At 68.8% G+C, this 15,423-nt stretch overlaps 2 protein-coding genes across 7 annotated transcripts; both read left to right on the plus strand.

Moving 5' to 3' along the window:
* The first annotated feature begins 1,366 nt into the window (after positions 1 to 1,366).
* On the plus strand, positions 1,367 to 7,992 carry LOC135323894 (SLAM family member 8-like). Of its 3 annotated transcripts, XM_064498973.1 has the most exons (5): positions 1,367 to 2,200; positions 2,292 to 4,591; positions 4,996 to 5,188; positions 6,016 to 6,300; positions 6,469 to 7,992. In XM_064498973.1, exons 2-5 carry the CDS (start codon positions 3,944 to 3,946, stop codon positions 6,549 to 6,551), a joined length of 1,209 nt encoding a protein of 402 aa, XP_064355043.1. In that variant the 5' UTR covers positions 1,367 to 2,200; positions 2,292 to 3,943; the 3' UTR covers positions 6,552 to 7,992. The 3 variants fall into 3 exon arrangements, with proteins under 3 accessions (XP_064355043.1, XP_064355044.1, XP_064355045.1); XM_064498974.1 differs by having other exon boundaries at positions 1,367 to 4,591; positions 6,016 to 6,265; XM_064498975.1 differs by lacking the exon at positions 1,367 to 2,200 and having other exon boundaries at positions 4,481 to 4,591; positions 4,865 to 5,188.
* Positions 7,993 to 8,825: 833 nt separating this feature from the next.
* LOC135323862 (T-lymphocyte surface antigen Ly-9-like) lies at positions 8,826 to 14,761 on the plus strand. 4 transcript variants are annotated; one of them, XR_010385375.1, is made up of 7 exons: positions 8,826 to 8,935; positions 11,802 to 12,143; positions 12,526 to 12,822; positions 13,002 to 13,121; positions 13,255 to 13,335; positions 13,514 to 13,637; positions 13,795 to 14,761. XR_010385375.1 is itself a non-coding variant. In XM_064498866.1 (7 exons), the coding sequence occupies exons 1-6, from the start codon at positions 8,860 to 8,862 to the stop codon at positions 13,628 to 13,630; spliced, it is 1,044 nt and encodes a 347-aa protein (XP_064354936.1). In that variant the 5' UTR covers positions 8,826 to 8,859; the 3' UTR covers positions 13,631 to 13,637; positions 13,795 to 14,761. The 4 variants fall into 4 exon arrangements, 2 of the variants coding, with proteins under 2 accessions (XP_064354936.1, XP_064354935.1); XR_010385376.1 differs by having other exon boundaries at positions 13,514 to 13,621; XM_064498866.1 differs by having other exon boundaries at positions 13,255 to 13,346.
* Positions 14,762 to 15,423: the final 662 nt, after the last annotated feature.

Genomic DNA, 15,423 nt, shown 5'->3' on the forward strand with positions numbered 1-15,423 from the left:
GAGATGCCTCCCGCCCGCGGGGTACCGCGTCCTGCGAGACGGAGGCCGAGAGCCCGCTCGGAGGAATGGGAAGAGGCAGGAATAGGTGAGCTGAGCTGCCCGGAGCCTGGGATTGAAGGGGAAGAGCACGTGGCAGAACCGCAGCCCTTGCGCTCGTTAACGCCCCGATTTCCCCCGGTCTCCCCCCGGCTCGAGGAAGCTGCCGCTTCGCAGCTCTCCTTTGAACGTTTTAAAGCACGGGGGCTGTTTTTCCCTCCCGCTAGGCACACCTACGTGCCAGAGCAGCCCTCCCACCCCATCCTCCAGCACAACCACGTCTGAGTCGAACTCTTCCTCACGCTTAAAAACACTTGCTTTTTCTTTAACACTAGGAACCACCTTGGCTGCACTCTGCCGAGATGGGCCTCGTCCAGCTGCGGCTCCAGCAGGGCCGAGGCAGCACGGAGCAGGCCCGGGAGCAAAGCACCGCGGCAGAGCCGGAGCGGCCAGCGGGACACAGCTGGCACCGCGGAAGGAGTTTTTGTGGGAAACGCCACAAAACCGAGCCAGGGCTTTGGCCTCGCAGCAGGCCAAAACTGGGAAGAAAACGGAGCCCTGGATCACCCCCCGCCTCGTGTTTCTCGTCGCCTGCTGCGCGTCGAGGCTTTATTTGAATCTTAATTGACCAAGTTCAGTGATTGCAGCTCCCCGGGGCATGGCTGAGGTGGGGGTCGCCTCGGGCCCACCACAGCCGAGGTGATGTTGCGGCCCGGCACCGCAGGGGGACCTGGCTCCCCCTCAGGGCCCAGCCCCGAGGGGCCCAGCTGTGACAATGCCCTTGGGGGAGGCTTCAGCCTCCACCCCCGCCCTAGGCCCGGCCCCGCCCCCGCCACGGTCCCTCCGCCCCCGGCCCTGCCCACCCGGGCAATGAGCCCCGCCCCCCGCTGCGGCCTTATTTATAGCCTGGAAATCCCGCGAGATTTCCCGGCGTGTATGTGGAGGGGATGCTGTTTCGCCTCTGCTTCTCGCGCGAGCAGGGCGCTGGGCCGGGTCTGCCGACGGCTCCGCCCCAGGTCAGTGCCCCGCCCGCTGCGTCACTGCGCGGCGCCCGGAGGCAGCGAGGCCCCGCGGGGGCCTTCGTGGCTGCGGGCTGGGGCGGCCGCGGCGGCGCCTGAGGGCCCGGGGGGCCGCGGCTGGGGGCTGCGGGGCCTGGAGCCCCGGGCAGGGCCGGGGGGCTGAGGGGAAAGGCTGGGAGGCGCTGGGGGCCCCGGGGCGGTAGAGGGCTAGGGGCAGTGGGGGCTCTGTGGGGCTGGGAGGTGCTGAAGGGGCCCTGGGGAGGGCTGGGGGCTCTGTGGGGCTGAGAGGTGTGGGGGGGCCCTGGGCAGAGCTGGGGTCTCTGTGGGGTCCCAGGAAGAGCTGGGGGCTCCATGGGGCAGGAAGGCACTGGTGTTTCTGTGGGGCTGGGAGCCCCTGGAAGACCATGGGCAGAGCTGGAGGCTCTGTGGGGCTGGGAGGTGCTGTGGGGCACAGGGGGTCGTTCCTCAGCTCCGGGGCTAGAGCCCAGCAGCACCACTGCCCAGCTCGCCTGCGCCCTGGGGGGCTCTGCCCCATGCGCTGGGGGGCAGTTGACCCCCCCCACGCCGGTCCCTGTGCAGTGAGGTGCCTCCTGCCTGGACGGGGCCGCTCGGCCGGGGCGCGAGCAGGCCGGAGGGCACTGCTGGCTGCGTGTCAGTGGCCCCTGAGCCGCCCTCGCAGCCGTGCCCCGGCGCGGTTGAGGGGGGTTTAATCAGGCTTCGCCACGTGCTGCTGGACTCTTCCCGGGGAAGACGCTCCTTGCAAAGTGCTAAACAGTGTTTCTGTTGGCCTGGCTCCAGGAGGGAATAGTTCATAAAAGTGAATCTCTATCACTAACAGTTAGTGATAAATAATGAAGCAGCGCACTTTTCTCCTCTGCTTCCTCGGCCCCCTCCGGCAGCTGTTTCTGTTGAGTGTTAGGAGTAATGGCCTATTTCACAACATGTGCTTCCATGGGGCGGGGGGAACAGTCACTGTGTGCAGGAGTTATCCACAGCAGCCCTTTGTGTTTTAACCATGTTGCAAGTTGTTTTTTTCTTCTGAGGAGCAAAGTACATCTTATAAACCATAATGAATTCAGCTTCCCAGTCTGTTCTTGAGTGTTTCATCCGCTGGGAGACAGGCGATTGTATCATCACCTGGAAATGTAATTTGAATCGTCTTCTAATTAGATGACGGGATCGCAGGGATGGGTTCTGCACTGCCCTGCACTTTTGTTTTCTTGTTCGCAACTGCAGAGCGCGTGTGTGAAGCCCTCCCAGCTCCCAGAGGGACGTTTCACCCACTCTGAGCTGCCGTAAGTGATTGCACAAGACGTGGAGCAGCAGATCAGGGCCAGCGTTTGCTCTGGTCCCCAGTGGCGCGGCGTCTGAGTGCCTGACAAACATTAATGGAGTCATCACTCGCAGTTTCGTGTGGAAATTGGTTTTGCAAGCTCTAGTCAACAGAGCTAATGATAATAATTAAAGAGAAAGCTGTTAGTGCTCCTTGCGCAGGGTTTCCTGGGGGCCTGTTTACTCTGCCTCTCTTGAGAAATAGCTTGAGTTTTGCGTGGTCCTGACACCATTTCAACATCGACTGTTCTTCCCAGGTGGACGGAGGGGCCGGCACGTGGCGGAGGCAGAGCTGCTGCCTCTCGTAGGGCCACGTGCGAGGAGGGATGAGGGTGAAAGGCATTGGCTGCCCAGGCAGGGGCCAGCACAGCCCCGCACAGATGCTGCTACCGCTGCAGGCGCTCTGGTGATCGCAGAGGATCAAAATGAGGACCTAGTCCCAAAGCTGTTGCGTGTAGATCCCCCTGTCCTGGTCGTTGTGCCCGAGAGAGGCACAGCACTCCTGTGTTACCTGCTGCCGCAGGCTGGCTGCCGGGCTCGTTTAAATGGCTGTTTTCAGTCAGAGGCATCGACGGGATGCGATGGCCTCCTGGGATTCAGGGACCTTGGCGAGAAAGGGGCCGGCTGTGGTGGTCCCTGGCGCGGCACGGCTTCCCTGCCCCCGGGCATCGCTCGGGGCTGGACGCGAGGTGCTGGCTGAGGTGGCCGCGGCCTGATGTGACATGCTGAATCCATCCAAAATGACCCATTTTCTGACGGCGGCAGGCGATGAGTAGCTGTGACTGTCGCCTGGCTGGGTCTCTGCGGTGGGAGCGAGCTGGCGGGATCCTCGCGGAGCGGCAGCCCTTTCCTGGGGCCGCACTCCCCTCTGCTGGAAGGCCGTAAAGACGCAGCCCATTCCCGGCTGATGCCTTCCACGGGGAGATTTGATTTAATGGGAGCAGCGAAACAGCCCCCAGGCCTGGAGAGGGCCCAGCAGTCCTTGAGTTTTCACATGCAGGAAAAGAAATGGCCAAGCATTAGGCAATAAAAATGTGAAGTGGCATCTTGACTGCGGCGCTTTAGTACCCTTGTGAAGTGCTGGAGACTGCGCTGCCCCCGGGGAAGGCGGACCGAGAGCCGGTGATGGGAGCTGAAGCCGGCTGCGTTCAGATGAGATATTATGTCTGTTCGGATGAGAAACGCAGCGGGGAGGACGAGCCATCGCTGGCGCGGAGCCCTTCGGCCTCGCAGCCCAGCGCCTTTGAGCGTGGTGTCATCCGCAGGTGTTTGCCAGGCGCTGATCCGAGCCGGGGGACCCCGCCGTGCGCAGGGCGGGTGAGGTCAGGGCTGCTCGAAACCAGGCAGAGACGCCACGTTTCTCTCTGCAGCTGCTGTTCTGGTGCAGCGTGGCCCGTCCCGCGCGCTCCCCTCGGGTACCGCACCCGCGGCTGAGCCGTGGCATCTCTCAGACCCCGTCCCTGTTGCCGCCAGATGGCAGGGCTGCCCTTCAATGGCAGAGGACACGGGGACAGCCGGCAGTGACATTGCTCCTGTCCCCGCTGTGCCGTGCGTGCATGCTGCAGCTCGAGGTCCTCGGGCCCGGGGTCCCTAGGGCACGTGCTGGGCCCGCTCCGGGTGGTGTTTCGCCGCAGAGAGCGGCCGATGTGCGGCTGCTTCCCGCTTCGTTCAGTGAAGCTGCAGCAGCTCTTGCATCCCCGCCGCGTCCAGCTCGAATTCGGGGTGCTGGGGAGGTGGTGCAACCTCGCCGGGCCGGTCTGGGTGCCACCGCTCGCTCCCGCGAGCTGAGCAGCGGCGTGGTTCCTCCCGCGAACCAAAGCGCTTCGACTCGCCGGCTTCCTCCCTCCTGGCCGCCCCGGGTGCTGGCGAGCCCCCAGTGCCGAGACAATGCGGGGGGCGATGCCGACTGGCCCCCAGGGACAGCAAGGACCCCGCTGTCCCACTGCCGAGGGCTGATGTCACTTCTCAAGCGTCCTGAGTCATGGGACCCTCCTTCCTTCCCTTTCCTGCGGAGGACGGCTGGGGCGGCCGGCGCTGGGAGGGCTGCTGGGCCACGGGGCTCGCGGGAAGATTGTGCAAAGCCTGCAGCCACCGGGGTTTGGTGTTCGCGGCGGTGCGAGGAGGCCACGAGGCCGCGGGGATGGGCACGCACCGTGCCTGGCTCATCCAAGGGGTCCTCCTGGCCGCGGCCGTGCAGTTCGCAGGTAGGTGCAGGAGGAGGAGGATGGAGTTGCCCGCGAAATGGCAGGGCAAGGGGAGCGTGCTGCCCGCTGGGCTGCCCCGAGCTCCTTCCCGCACCGAGGGGCGTTGCAGGATGCAGGGACCCGCTCCCGGTCCCACTTCGCCCTGTGCCTTGCCCTGCAAGGGGGGAGTCCGGGGGCTCCTCGGGGTGGCATTGGGATGAGGGACTGGGCAGGGGGCTTTCAGGGCCTCTCGTCACTCCTTTTCGGGGTCCTGTTCTTCCCATCCTGGATTAGCCCAAGCCCGGGCCCAGCCCCGCCAGGTGCCCGGCGTCCTGGGGGGGTCGGTGCTGCTCTCGGTGGCTCTGCCTCCCGGCACCAGCGTCAGGGAGATCGAGTGGAGCTTCTCGTCCGGTGCCACCATCCAGGTGGCCGAGTTCAGCCAGAGCGGGTTCGAGCGCCCCAACCCCAGCGACCGCTTCAAGCAGCGGCTGGAGATGTTCAACGCGACGGCGCTGCGGATCCGGGCCCTGGAGCCGGGCGACAGCGGCATTTATGGCGCCCGGGTGATCCTGCACCCGGCCGTGGTGCAGGATCAGTCCTTCAACCTCTCCATCTACGGTGAGTCCCTGCGAGTCGCTATCTATCAGAGACTGCAGAAATTCCCTGCTTTTAACACTAAATACCTGCTCGTGTGGGTGCAGTGCAAGGAGGGGGCTTCCAGCCCTGGGGAGGGTTCAGCCCCTTCGCTCCCTGTCTGCAAAGCGACTATTTACGGTCATGTCGAGCAGAGTCCTCAGCAAATTGCATCATTTTCGCAGCCGCTAACGCGCTCCCTCCCCCCGTCGCAGCGCCCCGGGGCTCGGCGCGGCTCGCTCTGGGCCAGGCGTCAGGCTGCTGCAGCAGGCGATGTGGCCGACTGCTCGGCGCCGGGGCCCCGCTCGGCACGGCAGCGCGGTGCTCGGGTGCTCCCCGTTTGCCGAACAGCAGCCGCAGAGCTGATGCCGGCGAGCACGTACGCAGCCCCGGCTCGGCGCTCCCGGGCCGTCTCCCATCCTCCCAGCCCCGTGCACGACGGAGCAGTGCAGCCGCCGAGCTAATCTGCTCTGGCAGCCGGCTGCAGCGCGGTGCTCACCGCCGGGCTCTTCCTCTTCCTCCAGCCTTCGCGCTTGTGGGGGCCCCGTCCCCACGGTGCTGCACGGCTCCGCTCCGTCCCCTGCCTGCAAGGCTGGAGGCAAAGCCGCGGGCTCCCTGCCCCGCTCGCGCTGCTGCTCCCAGCCTCGGCTCACCCAGCACCCGCTGCCGCCCTGCCGAGCACCACGGGGCAGCACGAAGGGCTGTTTTAGGAATAAGCGTCCCAACACAAGGGGCCCCGAGGCTGCCGGCACCCGCGGAGGCAGCGGGAAGGACCATCCTTTGCAACGCCGTGCTATCCCCTCCGGTTGCAGAGCCGCTGCCGGACCCCGAGATCCAGAGCTGGCTGCTCTCCGAAACCCCCGCGCAGTGCAACGTCTCGCTGCGGTGCCGGGTGCCCAGCGGGACCAGGGCCACCGTCACCTGGGTGTCCCCCCACGGGGACCCACAGGGCCTCAGGGTGCGTGCCAGCGGCGGCGGGACGCTCAGCGTGGAGGTGCAGCCCGGCGGCGTGAACACCACCCTGAGCTGCAGCGTCCGCGGCGTCGCGGAGGAGCGGAGGAGGTCCGTGGACCTGCAGAGCGTGTGCTGGAGCGGAGGTGGGGGCAGCGCGGAGGAGGGATGGGGTCTGGGTTCCTCCCGTTTGCACCGCTGGTCACCCCAGACACGTGTGGCCTTGCGTCAAGAGCAGCAAGACGTGGTGGAGACCATGGATAGGTGCAAAGAGCCCTTTGGGCACCATGACCTTGCTCCTCTCCCTGTCGCAGGTGAAGGCATCCGGCTCGGCCGCTGGACCACGATGGCTGCGGTGATCCTCCTGGGACGCTCCGCCTGGCAGCTCTCGCCGTGACGGAGACGGGCAGGAGCAGGGCCGGACTCCCCTGGAGCAGCCCCGAGCGCGGTGCCGAGCCTGCCGCTCGGACCTGGGGCACGGTGACGGCTCAGCTCTCTGCACACGCTGGCTGACGTCTTCTGGTTTGCGTTGGTGCTGCCTGGTCATCTCTCATGTGGCTCCTGGTGACACTGGCACTTCCCTTTCTGTCACTTGACAATAAATACAGCCCGTTCTCGTGGCTGGCCCAGCTCCAGCTGGAGGAGGTGGTTTCTGGGAGTTGTCTGCACCAGTGCAAACCCTGATCTTCCGTCTCGCCCCGTGCCGGTTTGGGGCCGGGGGAGTGCAGGGGGCAGAGCTGGCTGCCGCCGCTTTGCTCCTCTGTGTGTTCCCAAGGGAACCGCACAGTTCCCAAGGGTTCCCACGGCCACCGGACACCCTCCGGGCTGCCCTTCCCGCAGGGCTCACGGCGCTTCCCAGCACCGAGGGCTCGGGGAGAGACCCGCCGGCCAGCTCCAGCGCGCCGCAGAGCCCATCCGAAGAAACCAGCGGCTGCAGCCCGGGCTCCAGATGTCCCCAAGTCCCGACGTCCCCAGCGGGTGCCCAGTGCCCTCAAGCTGCCCGAAGAGTTTCCCTGGCTGCAGAAGGGGAGACGTCTGTGAGCAGCAGCAGCGCGGCAGCTCCAGGGAGAAAGCGGCCGTTCCTGCATCACCCAAAAACGGGGTCTGCGCTGAGGGATGCTCCAGCACAGCCGCGTTTTGGTCCTCTGGAGCTTTCCGAGCGCGTGAGTCCGCGGTGCCTTCCCGAAGGCAGGAGGAGTTTGTGCACAGGACGAGCACCGCGCGGCATCGCACGCAGGGCTTGGGCACTGCTCGGTGGCAGAAGCAGCGAGACGGGGCTGAGCCCCGCTTTGCTCTCTTCCGCGGGTCCCGCGGGCCACACTTGGGTGCTTCCTCTGGGCCCTCCAGCCGCTCGGATCTCTGCTTCCTCAGCCCTTTTAGAGCGGGCTGGTTTTCCCCATTAGCTGGAAAATCGATCTCAGCAACTTTCGTTTCCCGCCTCCGTCCAAGAGTCGCAGGAGGAACCATGAACCCGGACAATATTGTCCGGCCCCGTAACGGAGCCCTGCTCAGATGCCAGCTCTGCTTGGACGCCGGCCCTGCTCCCCGGGATCCCAACGGCATTTCGGGGCCGTAGGCTCCCCCCTCTCTCCCTCCCGCTGCCTCAGTTTCCCTGGCAGTTTGGGGTCCCTCATGAGGAGGAGCCGGGGGAGAAGGGCTGGACTCATTAGTCTTTCCCTTGTGGATTAGTTATTTTATCTGGTGTGGAGAGCAGCTAGCGCCTTCCCCGCAGCTCTGCCCCCCTGAAGGAGCCCGTGGAGCGGCGCCGGGGCGACTTGCTCCCCTCGCCCGGAGCTGCTGGAGGCTTTGAATAAAAAATGAGCTTTCGGCGGTGCTAATGGAAATCACTTCCTTCCAGCTGCTGCCCACGCAGGGCGCAGAGCATGTGTCTGAGCGGGTTGGGGGGGGGGGATGCGAGCCTCTGCCTGCCCCTGGGGACCTGCAGCGGGTTCGGCGTGTCCCCACGCTGCTGTCCCCGTGCTGCCATCCCTGCAGGGAAGGGGGGGGGGGGGGGTCTCTCGGCCCGGTGCTGAGCCTGCCCGGGACCAGCAGCCTGGTCCTGCCCGCGGGGACGGGGCAGCTGCGCTTCACCTCTGGCTGCTCCAGGCCTCCAGCTGCTCCAGCATCCCGGCCGGATCCTGCCCGGCATTGCCCCCGGAGCCTGCCAGCACGGCCACGGAGATGCTAGCCCTTCCCCAGGTGGGTCCCGCGTGCGCGAGGGGAGACGCGTGCTCGTCCCTGTGCAACCGGGGCGCTGGCTGCAGGGACGCCCGAGGGTGCTCAGGCACCCGGACGCCTTGGGAGAGGAGCCCAAGGTGCTCAGGGCCCCCGGGCTCGGTCTCCCCGCTCCCGCGTGGGTCCAGCCCTGGCTTCCCCGGGAAGCTGGAGCCGCTGGCTGAGGTTAAACGATCCCTTAATTAGCACCGGGGGCAGCGCGCGATGCTGCCGCAGCCGCCGCAGGTCTCGACCCGGGGGCGACAACCGCGTCGGTCCCTGCGCGGGATCCCGCAGCGCCCCGGGACCGACCGGCCGCCTCGCCCACGCAGGACCCCCGGCCCCGCGCGCCGCCCCGGCCGTCCCACGGCAGCTGACGGCCGAGCGCGCCGTGCAGCGCCGAGCGCGCCGTGCATCGCGGCCGCCTGCGCTCCTCCCCGCCTCCCCCGCCGCTGGCTCTGCCCACCGAGCCGCGCCAGCGCCGCGGAGGCATGGAGGGGCGACCGCGCAGGGGCCCGCGGCCGCCGCCGCCGCTGCTGCTGGCCACGCTGCTGGGCCTCTGGCCAGGTGAGTGAGCGGGACCCGGGGGGGGGGCTGCAGGGGGGCGATGCCAGCCCTGTCCCTGGCTCCTTCCCGCCCGGAGCATCGCGGGGCTCCCACGCCGCCGGGCTCGAGGCGCTTTCTGGAGCGCTGCCGCGTCCGGCTGGGCGCGTGTTTGCGAGCGTGATGCTTTAAAAAGAGGTTTCATAACCGCGGCAACGCAGAGAGGCTGCCCGAGCGCCGGCTCCGGGCCCGGGAGAGGAGCTGCTCGCCGCTGATGCTCCTTCCCGGCGCCTCGGGGCTGGATGCTGCTCTGGAGCCGTGCCGGATCGCGCCGCGGGAGGCTGCTCCTTACGTAAACCGGGGGGAGGAATCCCCTTAATTCCCCGCGTGCTAATCCCTACACTCAATAATCCCCCCCAAACCTTCCCTTCTTACAGAAAGCGCCTAGCAGCGCGGGTGGATTAGCAGGCAGGTTTTATCTTCCTAAAACGTAATTGGCTTCGCGAGCGCCCCGGGCGCGAGGCCGCCAGGCGGGCGGGCCACCGGCCCTGGCACGGGCACCTGCCGCTGCCGCGCTGATGACAAATACCAAACCCAGCTCGACGGAAAATCGGCTGTTGTGATGGCTGCGAGTTTTCCAGCTGCTTTCTTTGATCAAAAGGATCTGGCGTAGGACTGAGGGGCGGCGATGAGCCAGAGCAAAACATGCGTTAGCGTCACATAAACCCTGGGTTAAAATCGGCTTCGTGGTGCTGCTTCTGCCAGGGTCGGAGTGAGACCCCAATTGCATGGATCTGATCCCAAATGCATTGCGGTGGCTCGTCTCGAGCAGCTGCGTGTCTGTGCCCGCCTCCCTCGCACGCAGTCCTCCTCTCCGTCGAGCTCCGGTTTCCTCCGGGCAGCAGCACTTGAGCGCTCCTCCCTCGGGGTCAGCGCCTTCCCGAAAATCCCGGGTAAACAGGATGACCCGGGGGGGCCGCGCCGGGAGCGCAGGAAGCCGCTCGATTGTGCTCGCCATGGCCCTGGCACCGGGCTGCTCTTCCCGCCCGGCGCCTCGGACAATAGCGCCGAGGCCGGAGCGCGGCCGGAGCGGGGAAACCGCCGAGGAGGGAGCAGAGCGCCGGGCGGGATCCCAGTTAACAGCCCCGGTTTTAATACGGGGGAGCGCTGGTTGGGGCACGGGGCGCGGGAGGGAAGGCGTGGGGGGGACAGCCGGACCTCCACGTCTTCAGCGATGGTCCGGGTGGGAGAAGACCATCATCTCCCCGAGCTCCTGCGTGACGAGCCGGGTACGGCCGCGCTTGGGGCACGTTTGGGGCTGGCGAGAGGGGTCCGGTTCCCCGACTCCCCGCAGCCTCCCCACTGCTAAGGGACCCGGTGCAGGAGGCCACCAAAAGCCACCGGGCAGGGGCTGGTGCCCCGGAGCATCCCGGGACGAGGCTCCTCCGGGTCCGTTGCTTCCCCCTCCGTCCGTCTGAGCCTCCAAGCCGCAAGCGCAGCGTCCGGCCTGGGTCTGGTCCCGTCTGAGCGCCCGCTCTCCGGGTCGGCCGCGATGTCCCTCCGGCCCCCGCGAGGCGCAGAGCCTGGGAGGGAGCACCGGCGGCTCCGGGAGAGGGACCCACGGGAGGGCTGGAGGCGGGCGGCGGGGCGCGGATGCGAGGAGCGGATGAGCGGGATCAGAGCACCAGCAGCTCCCGCGGCGCAGAGCGCTTCTTGCAAAGAGGCAGCTGTAATTTGGGCTGCGGGAGGGTTTTAGACAAAGTAGATGCTCTGATGCCTGTGTTTAATCTGCTTTAATACACGGGCACATCTGCTTCTTTTCCCTCCGAGGGGGAAATGAGAGAAGGGTAAATTGCGGGTTCGGGAGCCCCGGGAGGGGGAGGCGATGCAGGGCCTGTCGCCCCCGGGGTGCTGGTGCGGCGCGGCCGAGCACGGCTGCCTGCCAGAGCCGTGCTTCCCCCGGGAGCATCCCTGTCCCAGCGCCTGGGGCTTTTACCGGGTAGCGGAGAGCCTCGGGGGGCCAAGGGGCTTCTCCGAGGCCGGCGGAGAGCCCGGAGCGGGGCCCCAGCCGCAGCGCCTCTGGCTCCTCCTCGGCTCCCACTTCTCCTCGCCACATCTCGGGGCCGGAGGAGAGCCGGTGCCTCGGGGACGATGCCGGGAGCGGCGCCGGGGGCTGCGTGGGAAGCGGGAGAGGAGACAGCTTGCAGGTAGGCGGGAGCGCGGGAGGCTTGTGCCGAGCTGCTCCCGTCGTGATTTTGCTGAGAGCTGTCGATGCTGCCAAAAAAAAACGGGTCCGCGTGCGGGCTGCAACGTCCCTCCGCCACCCGCAGCCGCCGGCTCCGGTGATGCCCGGGATCCTCCCGCCTCGGCCGGGCCAGCGAGCGCCTCTTGCTCTCCGCGTGGCTGGCACCCTGGGATGGCTCTTTTTTCCCCCTTTTCCTGGAAAAAAAAACGGCTTTTGCAGCCGGAGGGGAGGCTGGAGCGAGGGGGAGGTTTGCCACCCGGCTGGGCCCAGAATAAACCCGCCTCGGCGCACGGTGCCGGCACCCCGCTGTCCCCCGCCTTAACCGCTGTTGGTCTTTCGTAGGCATCTGGGCCAAGGCGAGTTTTAAGGAGGCCCGTGAGGTTTTGCAGGTGCTGGCAGGGAACTCCTCCCGGGCTCTGCTGGACCGCTGCTCGGGTGAGACGCCGCAGCCTCGGCCCCTTCAGATGCGGAGGAAGCATCTGAACTCGGAGATGCTGCCCGGACCCCAGCGAGGAGCAGCAGCGCCGGCGGGAAGGGGGTCGGGTCCCTGGGGAGAGCGCGGTGCTGCCGAGATCCCGCTCCCGGGAGCCGGCGCCGGCGGGACGAGGGATGCGCGCGCGGGCTGACCCTCCGCCTTGTCCGCAGAGCTGCTGTTCGGCCGGGCCTGGGCCCAGCCCCGCCAGGTGCCCGGCGTCCTGGGGGGGTCGGTGCTGCTCGCCGCCGCGCTGGCCCCCAACGCCAGCGTCAGGGAGATCGAGTGGAGCTTCTCGTCCGGCGCCGGTGCCACCATCCAGGTGGCCGAGTTCAGCCAGGGCACGTTCGAGCGCCCCGACCCCGGCGACCGCTTCAAGCAGCGGCTGGAGATGTTCAACGCGACGGCGCTGCGGATCCGGGCCCTGGAGCCGGGCGACAGCGGCGTCTACGGCGCCCGGGTGAAGCTGCACCCGGCGCTGGTGGAGGATCAGTCCTTCAACCTCTCCGTCTACGGTGAGCGGCCGCGCGCCGGGGTTTGGCAGAGCCTGGGGGCAAAGCGTGAATGTGGATGCAGGGCGATAATGCAACATGGGGAAACTGAGGCACAGAGCAGCGGCGTGATTTAGCAGCACCAGGGTAAAGCCAACCCCACCCAGCCGTGCGCTGCCCGCCGGGCCCCGCCGCGAGGTCTCCGCACCCTCCGGTCCCCCAAAAAGGTCCAAATCCCCATCGCGTCTTTCCCGGCGGCTGGCAGGGTCGAGCCTTAGGCGAGCAGCCCCGGCGCCGGCAGCGCGGGAAGGAGCCCGGTCCCCGCGTCGGTGCCGCCGGGGACCCTCCGGGGGACCTTCTGGTGCCGGTGCCGGCGCCGGCTGACCCGTGCCTCCGGCGGGCGCAGAGCCGGTGCCGAGCCCCCGCACCCGCAGCCAGCTCCTGGGCAGCAGCGCGGAGTGGTGCAACGTGACGCTGCAGTGCCAGGGCTCGGGCCGGGGCGCCGTGAACGTCACCTGGCGCCCGGGCAGCGCCGCCGGGGCGCTGGGCACCGGCCACCGGCAGCAGCTCTCCGCCGACGGCACCACGCTGCGCCTGGCCCTGCCGCCCGGCACCGCCAACGGCACCTACGCCTGCGTCGTCAGCAACCCGGCCGACGAGAAGGTTGTCGTCTTCGACCTGCAGAGCATCTGCCGAGGCGCAGGTGAGACCCCGCCGGCAGCGGGGCTGCGCCGCGAAGGGACCGGGGCGGGTGCCACCGGGTCTGCTCGGGGCGGGCGCGTGGCACGGGGGTCACCCGAGCATCTCCTGGCGCCGGCGCAAAGCCGGCTCTGTCCCGGGGCCGTGCCGGTCTCCGCTCAGCGCCTCTCCCGGCCGCTGCAGGCGGGCAGACGTCCTTCTCCAAGTCGGGCTACGTCGTGCTGACCCTCATCCTGCTGGCCGTGAGCCTGGGGGGGGCCTTCTGGTGCTGGCGGCTGAACAGCGAGAAAGCGGCGGAGCCAGGCAAGCGAAACCCCGCGCTGCGCCGGGGCCTGGGATGCGGGAGGGATGCGGGAGGGATGCAGGAGCGCCGCGGGGAAGCGGGAGCACCACGGGGGCTGCCGTGGCTCCGCTCTCACGCCCCGCTGCCCCGCAGCCGCCACCCCCACGGTGCCGGCAGAGGAGAGCCCCCCCGACCCCCAGTACGCCGAGATCGTGCGGCGGAGCCCCCCGGAAGGTAATGACCAGGTGAGACCCCCCCGGCGGGACGGGGTCCCGGCAGCCCTCCCGCGCGGCGTGGGCGGCTCCGGCTCGCCGGGCTTTGCAGGCTCTCCGCACCGAGCCGGGGTGCGGAGCGGGCCGGGAAGCCGGGGCGGTCGAACCGCACCCCAACCCGCCCCCCCCTCTGCTTGCAGGGCCTCGGTCACCCCGAGAGTGACCCGGCACGCAGCCCGCCGAAGGAAGCACCCGTCACCACCGTCTACGACCAGCTCCGCCGGGCGCCGGCGCACGCGGCCCAGGAGGTGACGTAGCCCCCAGGTGCGGCCCGGCCCGGCCCGGCCGCGTGCACCCTCGCCGAGCGCGCCGGCACGCTGCAGCCCCGCGTGCGGCCGGTGTCCCTGCACGGACGCGGGGAACGGGGCGCTGGTGGCAGCCCCGGCACGCTCCGGTGCTGAGGGCATCTCTCCTCCCGCAGGCACCGGTGGAGCCGGAGCATCGGGACTTGACAGAAGGGCTTTAAAGTGCGTCGTGTGCCAACTCCAAACCCCGCGGCCCCGGCTCGGCTCCGGGCCGGAGCTGCCGTCTCTGTGTTAGCCAGACCGATGCTCCCCCCCCCGCCTCTGGCTTCTCCAACCCGCTGTCCGAAGCCCTCGGAGACTGTTTTGGGACACGGACCCCGGCGCGCAGCAGAGCAGAGTCGCGGCATCGCGTCCGGGAGCTGCCCGGCGCTGCAGGCAGCCCCCCCGGCCCCGCGGCAGCCGGCTCCCGGGCAGGGGGGAGGCGGGATACGGGGTCCCAGGCCCCTTTCCGCGAGCAGCACCGGGAAAAAGGACGGATTCCCTGCAGCAAAAGCAGCGGAGACTGGAGCGTTGGGACGGGAACGGGGAGCAGGGCAGGGCCGCGGCCAGCAGCAGCTCCCCGGGGGCTGGACGTTGCAAAGCCCGGCGGCGGGGAGGGATGCGACCGCCGGAAAAGCGGCTCAGGCTTCATCCGCCCGCGTAATGCCACCGCCGGGCTTCAGCCGAGTGGGATTAGCCGGGGCCGCGGGTGCTGGGCTGCGCGGGAAGGTCGTGGCCGCCCGGAGCGGAGGCCGCGTCCCGGTGCCGGGGATGCAGACCGGGACCGCGCGGGGCGAACGGGCCCCTTGGCTCCCCGGCCGTCCCGAGCCGCTGCCGCCGGGGGGAAAAGCCACGGAAAAGCGAGGCGAGGAGCCGGGCTGCACCGCGGCGCGTGTTCCCCGCGGGAAGCAGCACTGCCGGAGCCCCGGGTGCCTCGGCGAGGGCCCGCTGCCGCCCTTTCCCCTCCGTCCTGCCCGCGCAGCTTGTGCACCGCCGCGGAGGCGGGAGCGTGTCGCCGCGTGTCACACACCAGCGCGGGGCCCCTGCCGCCGCCGACCCTCCCCACCCCGTAACACGGCAAATAAATGTTGGTGCGATCATGGCGAGCTGCTGGCGGTGCCGGCCCCGGCAAAGGCGCGGGCATGTGCAGCCCTATTCGCGCAGGTGCCTCCAGCCCCGGTGCCGTAAAACTGCTGGCGGCAAGAAGACGGGTGCAAAGAGCCCTGACCCAGTGCCGTCCCCCGCCCCGGGGCCGCGGGGAAGCCGTGCCGCCCTCCAGCATCACGCCCCGAGAAATCCCGGCCGGCTGCGGCAGAAGAAAGCCGCGGCTCACTTCCCTCTTTGCAAATGCAGAAGTAGGCGGTGGTGCGGCAGCCGCTCGGGTGCTGGTTCCCGCGGGGGGGATGGCGGGAGCCCCCCTGCCCCGCGAGCCCCCTGTCCGCCCCCGTCCGCAGCCGGGAGGCCCGCGGGGGCGACGGCGGCCGGGGCACGAGGCCATGCCGCCCCGGGGGACCGGCTGCTGCTTTGCATCACGCGTCCCGCTCTGCTCGCGGCGGGGATTTCGCCTCAGTGAAAGTCTTCCAAGAACAGGGCTTCCTCCCGCCGCCGAGCGCCGGACCCGGTGCCGCAGCCCGCCGGAGCCTTGCCGAGCCCGGAGCCGCCTTCTCGCCTCGCTCTGCAGCCGGCCGAACCCCTTCGCCCCGGGTTCGCGCTTCGCGCGGCTGGAAGCGACCCTCGCCCACGCGCGGCGGGTCCGCGGCAGCTCG

The sequence above is a fragment of the Dromaius novaehollandiae genome, chromosome 29 (assembly GCF_036370855.1).
Source record: "Dromaius novaehollandiae isolate bDroNov1 chromosome 29, bDroNov1.hap1, whole genome shotgun sequence".
NCBI classification, from domain to species: domain Eukaryota; kingdom Metazoa; phylum Chordata; class Aves; order Casuariiformes; family Dromaiidae; genus Dromaius; species Dromaius novaehollandiae.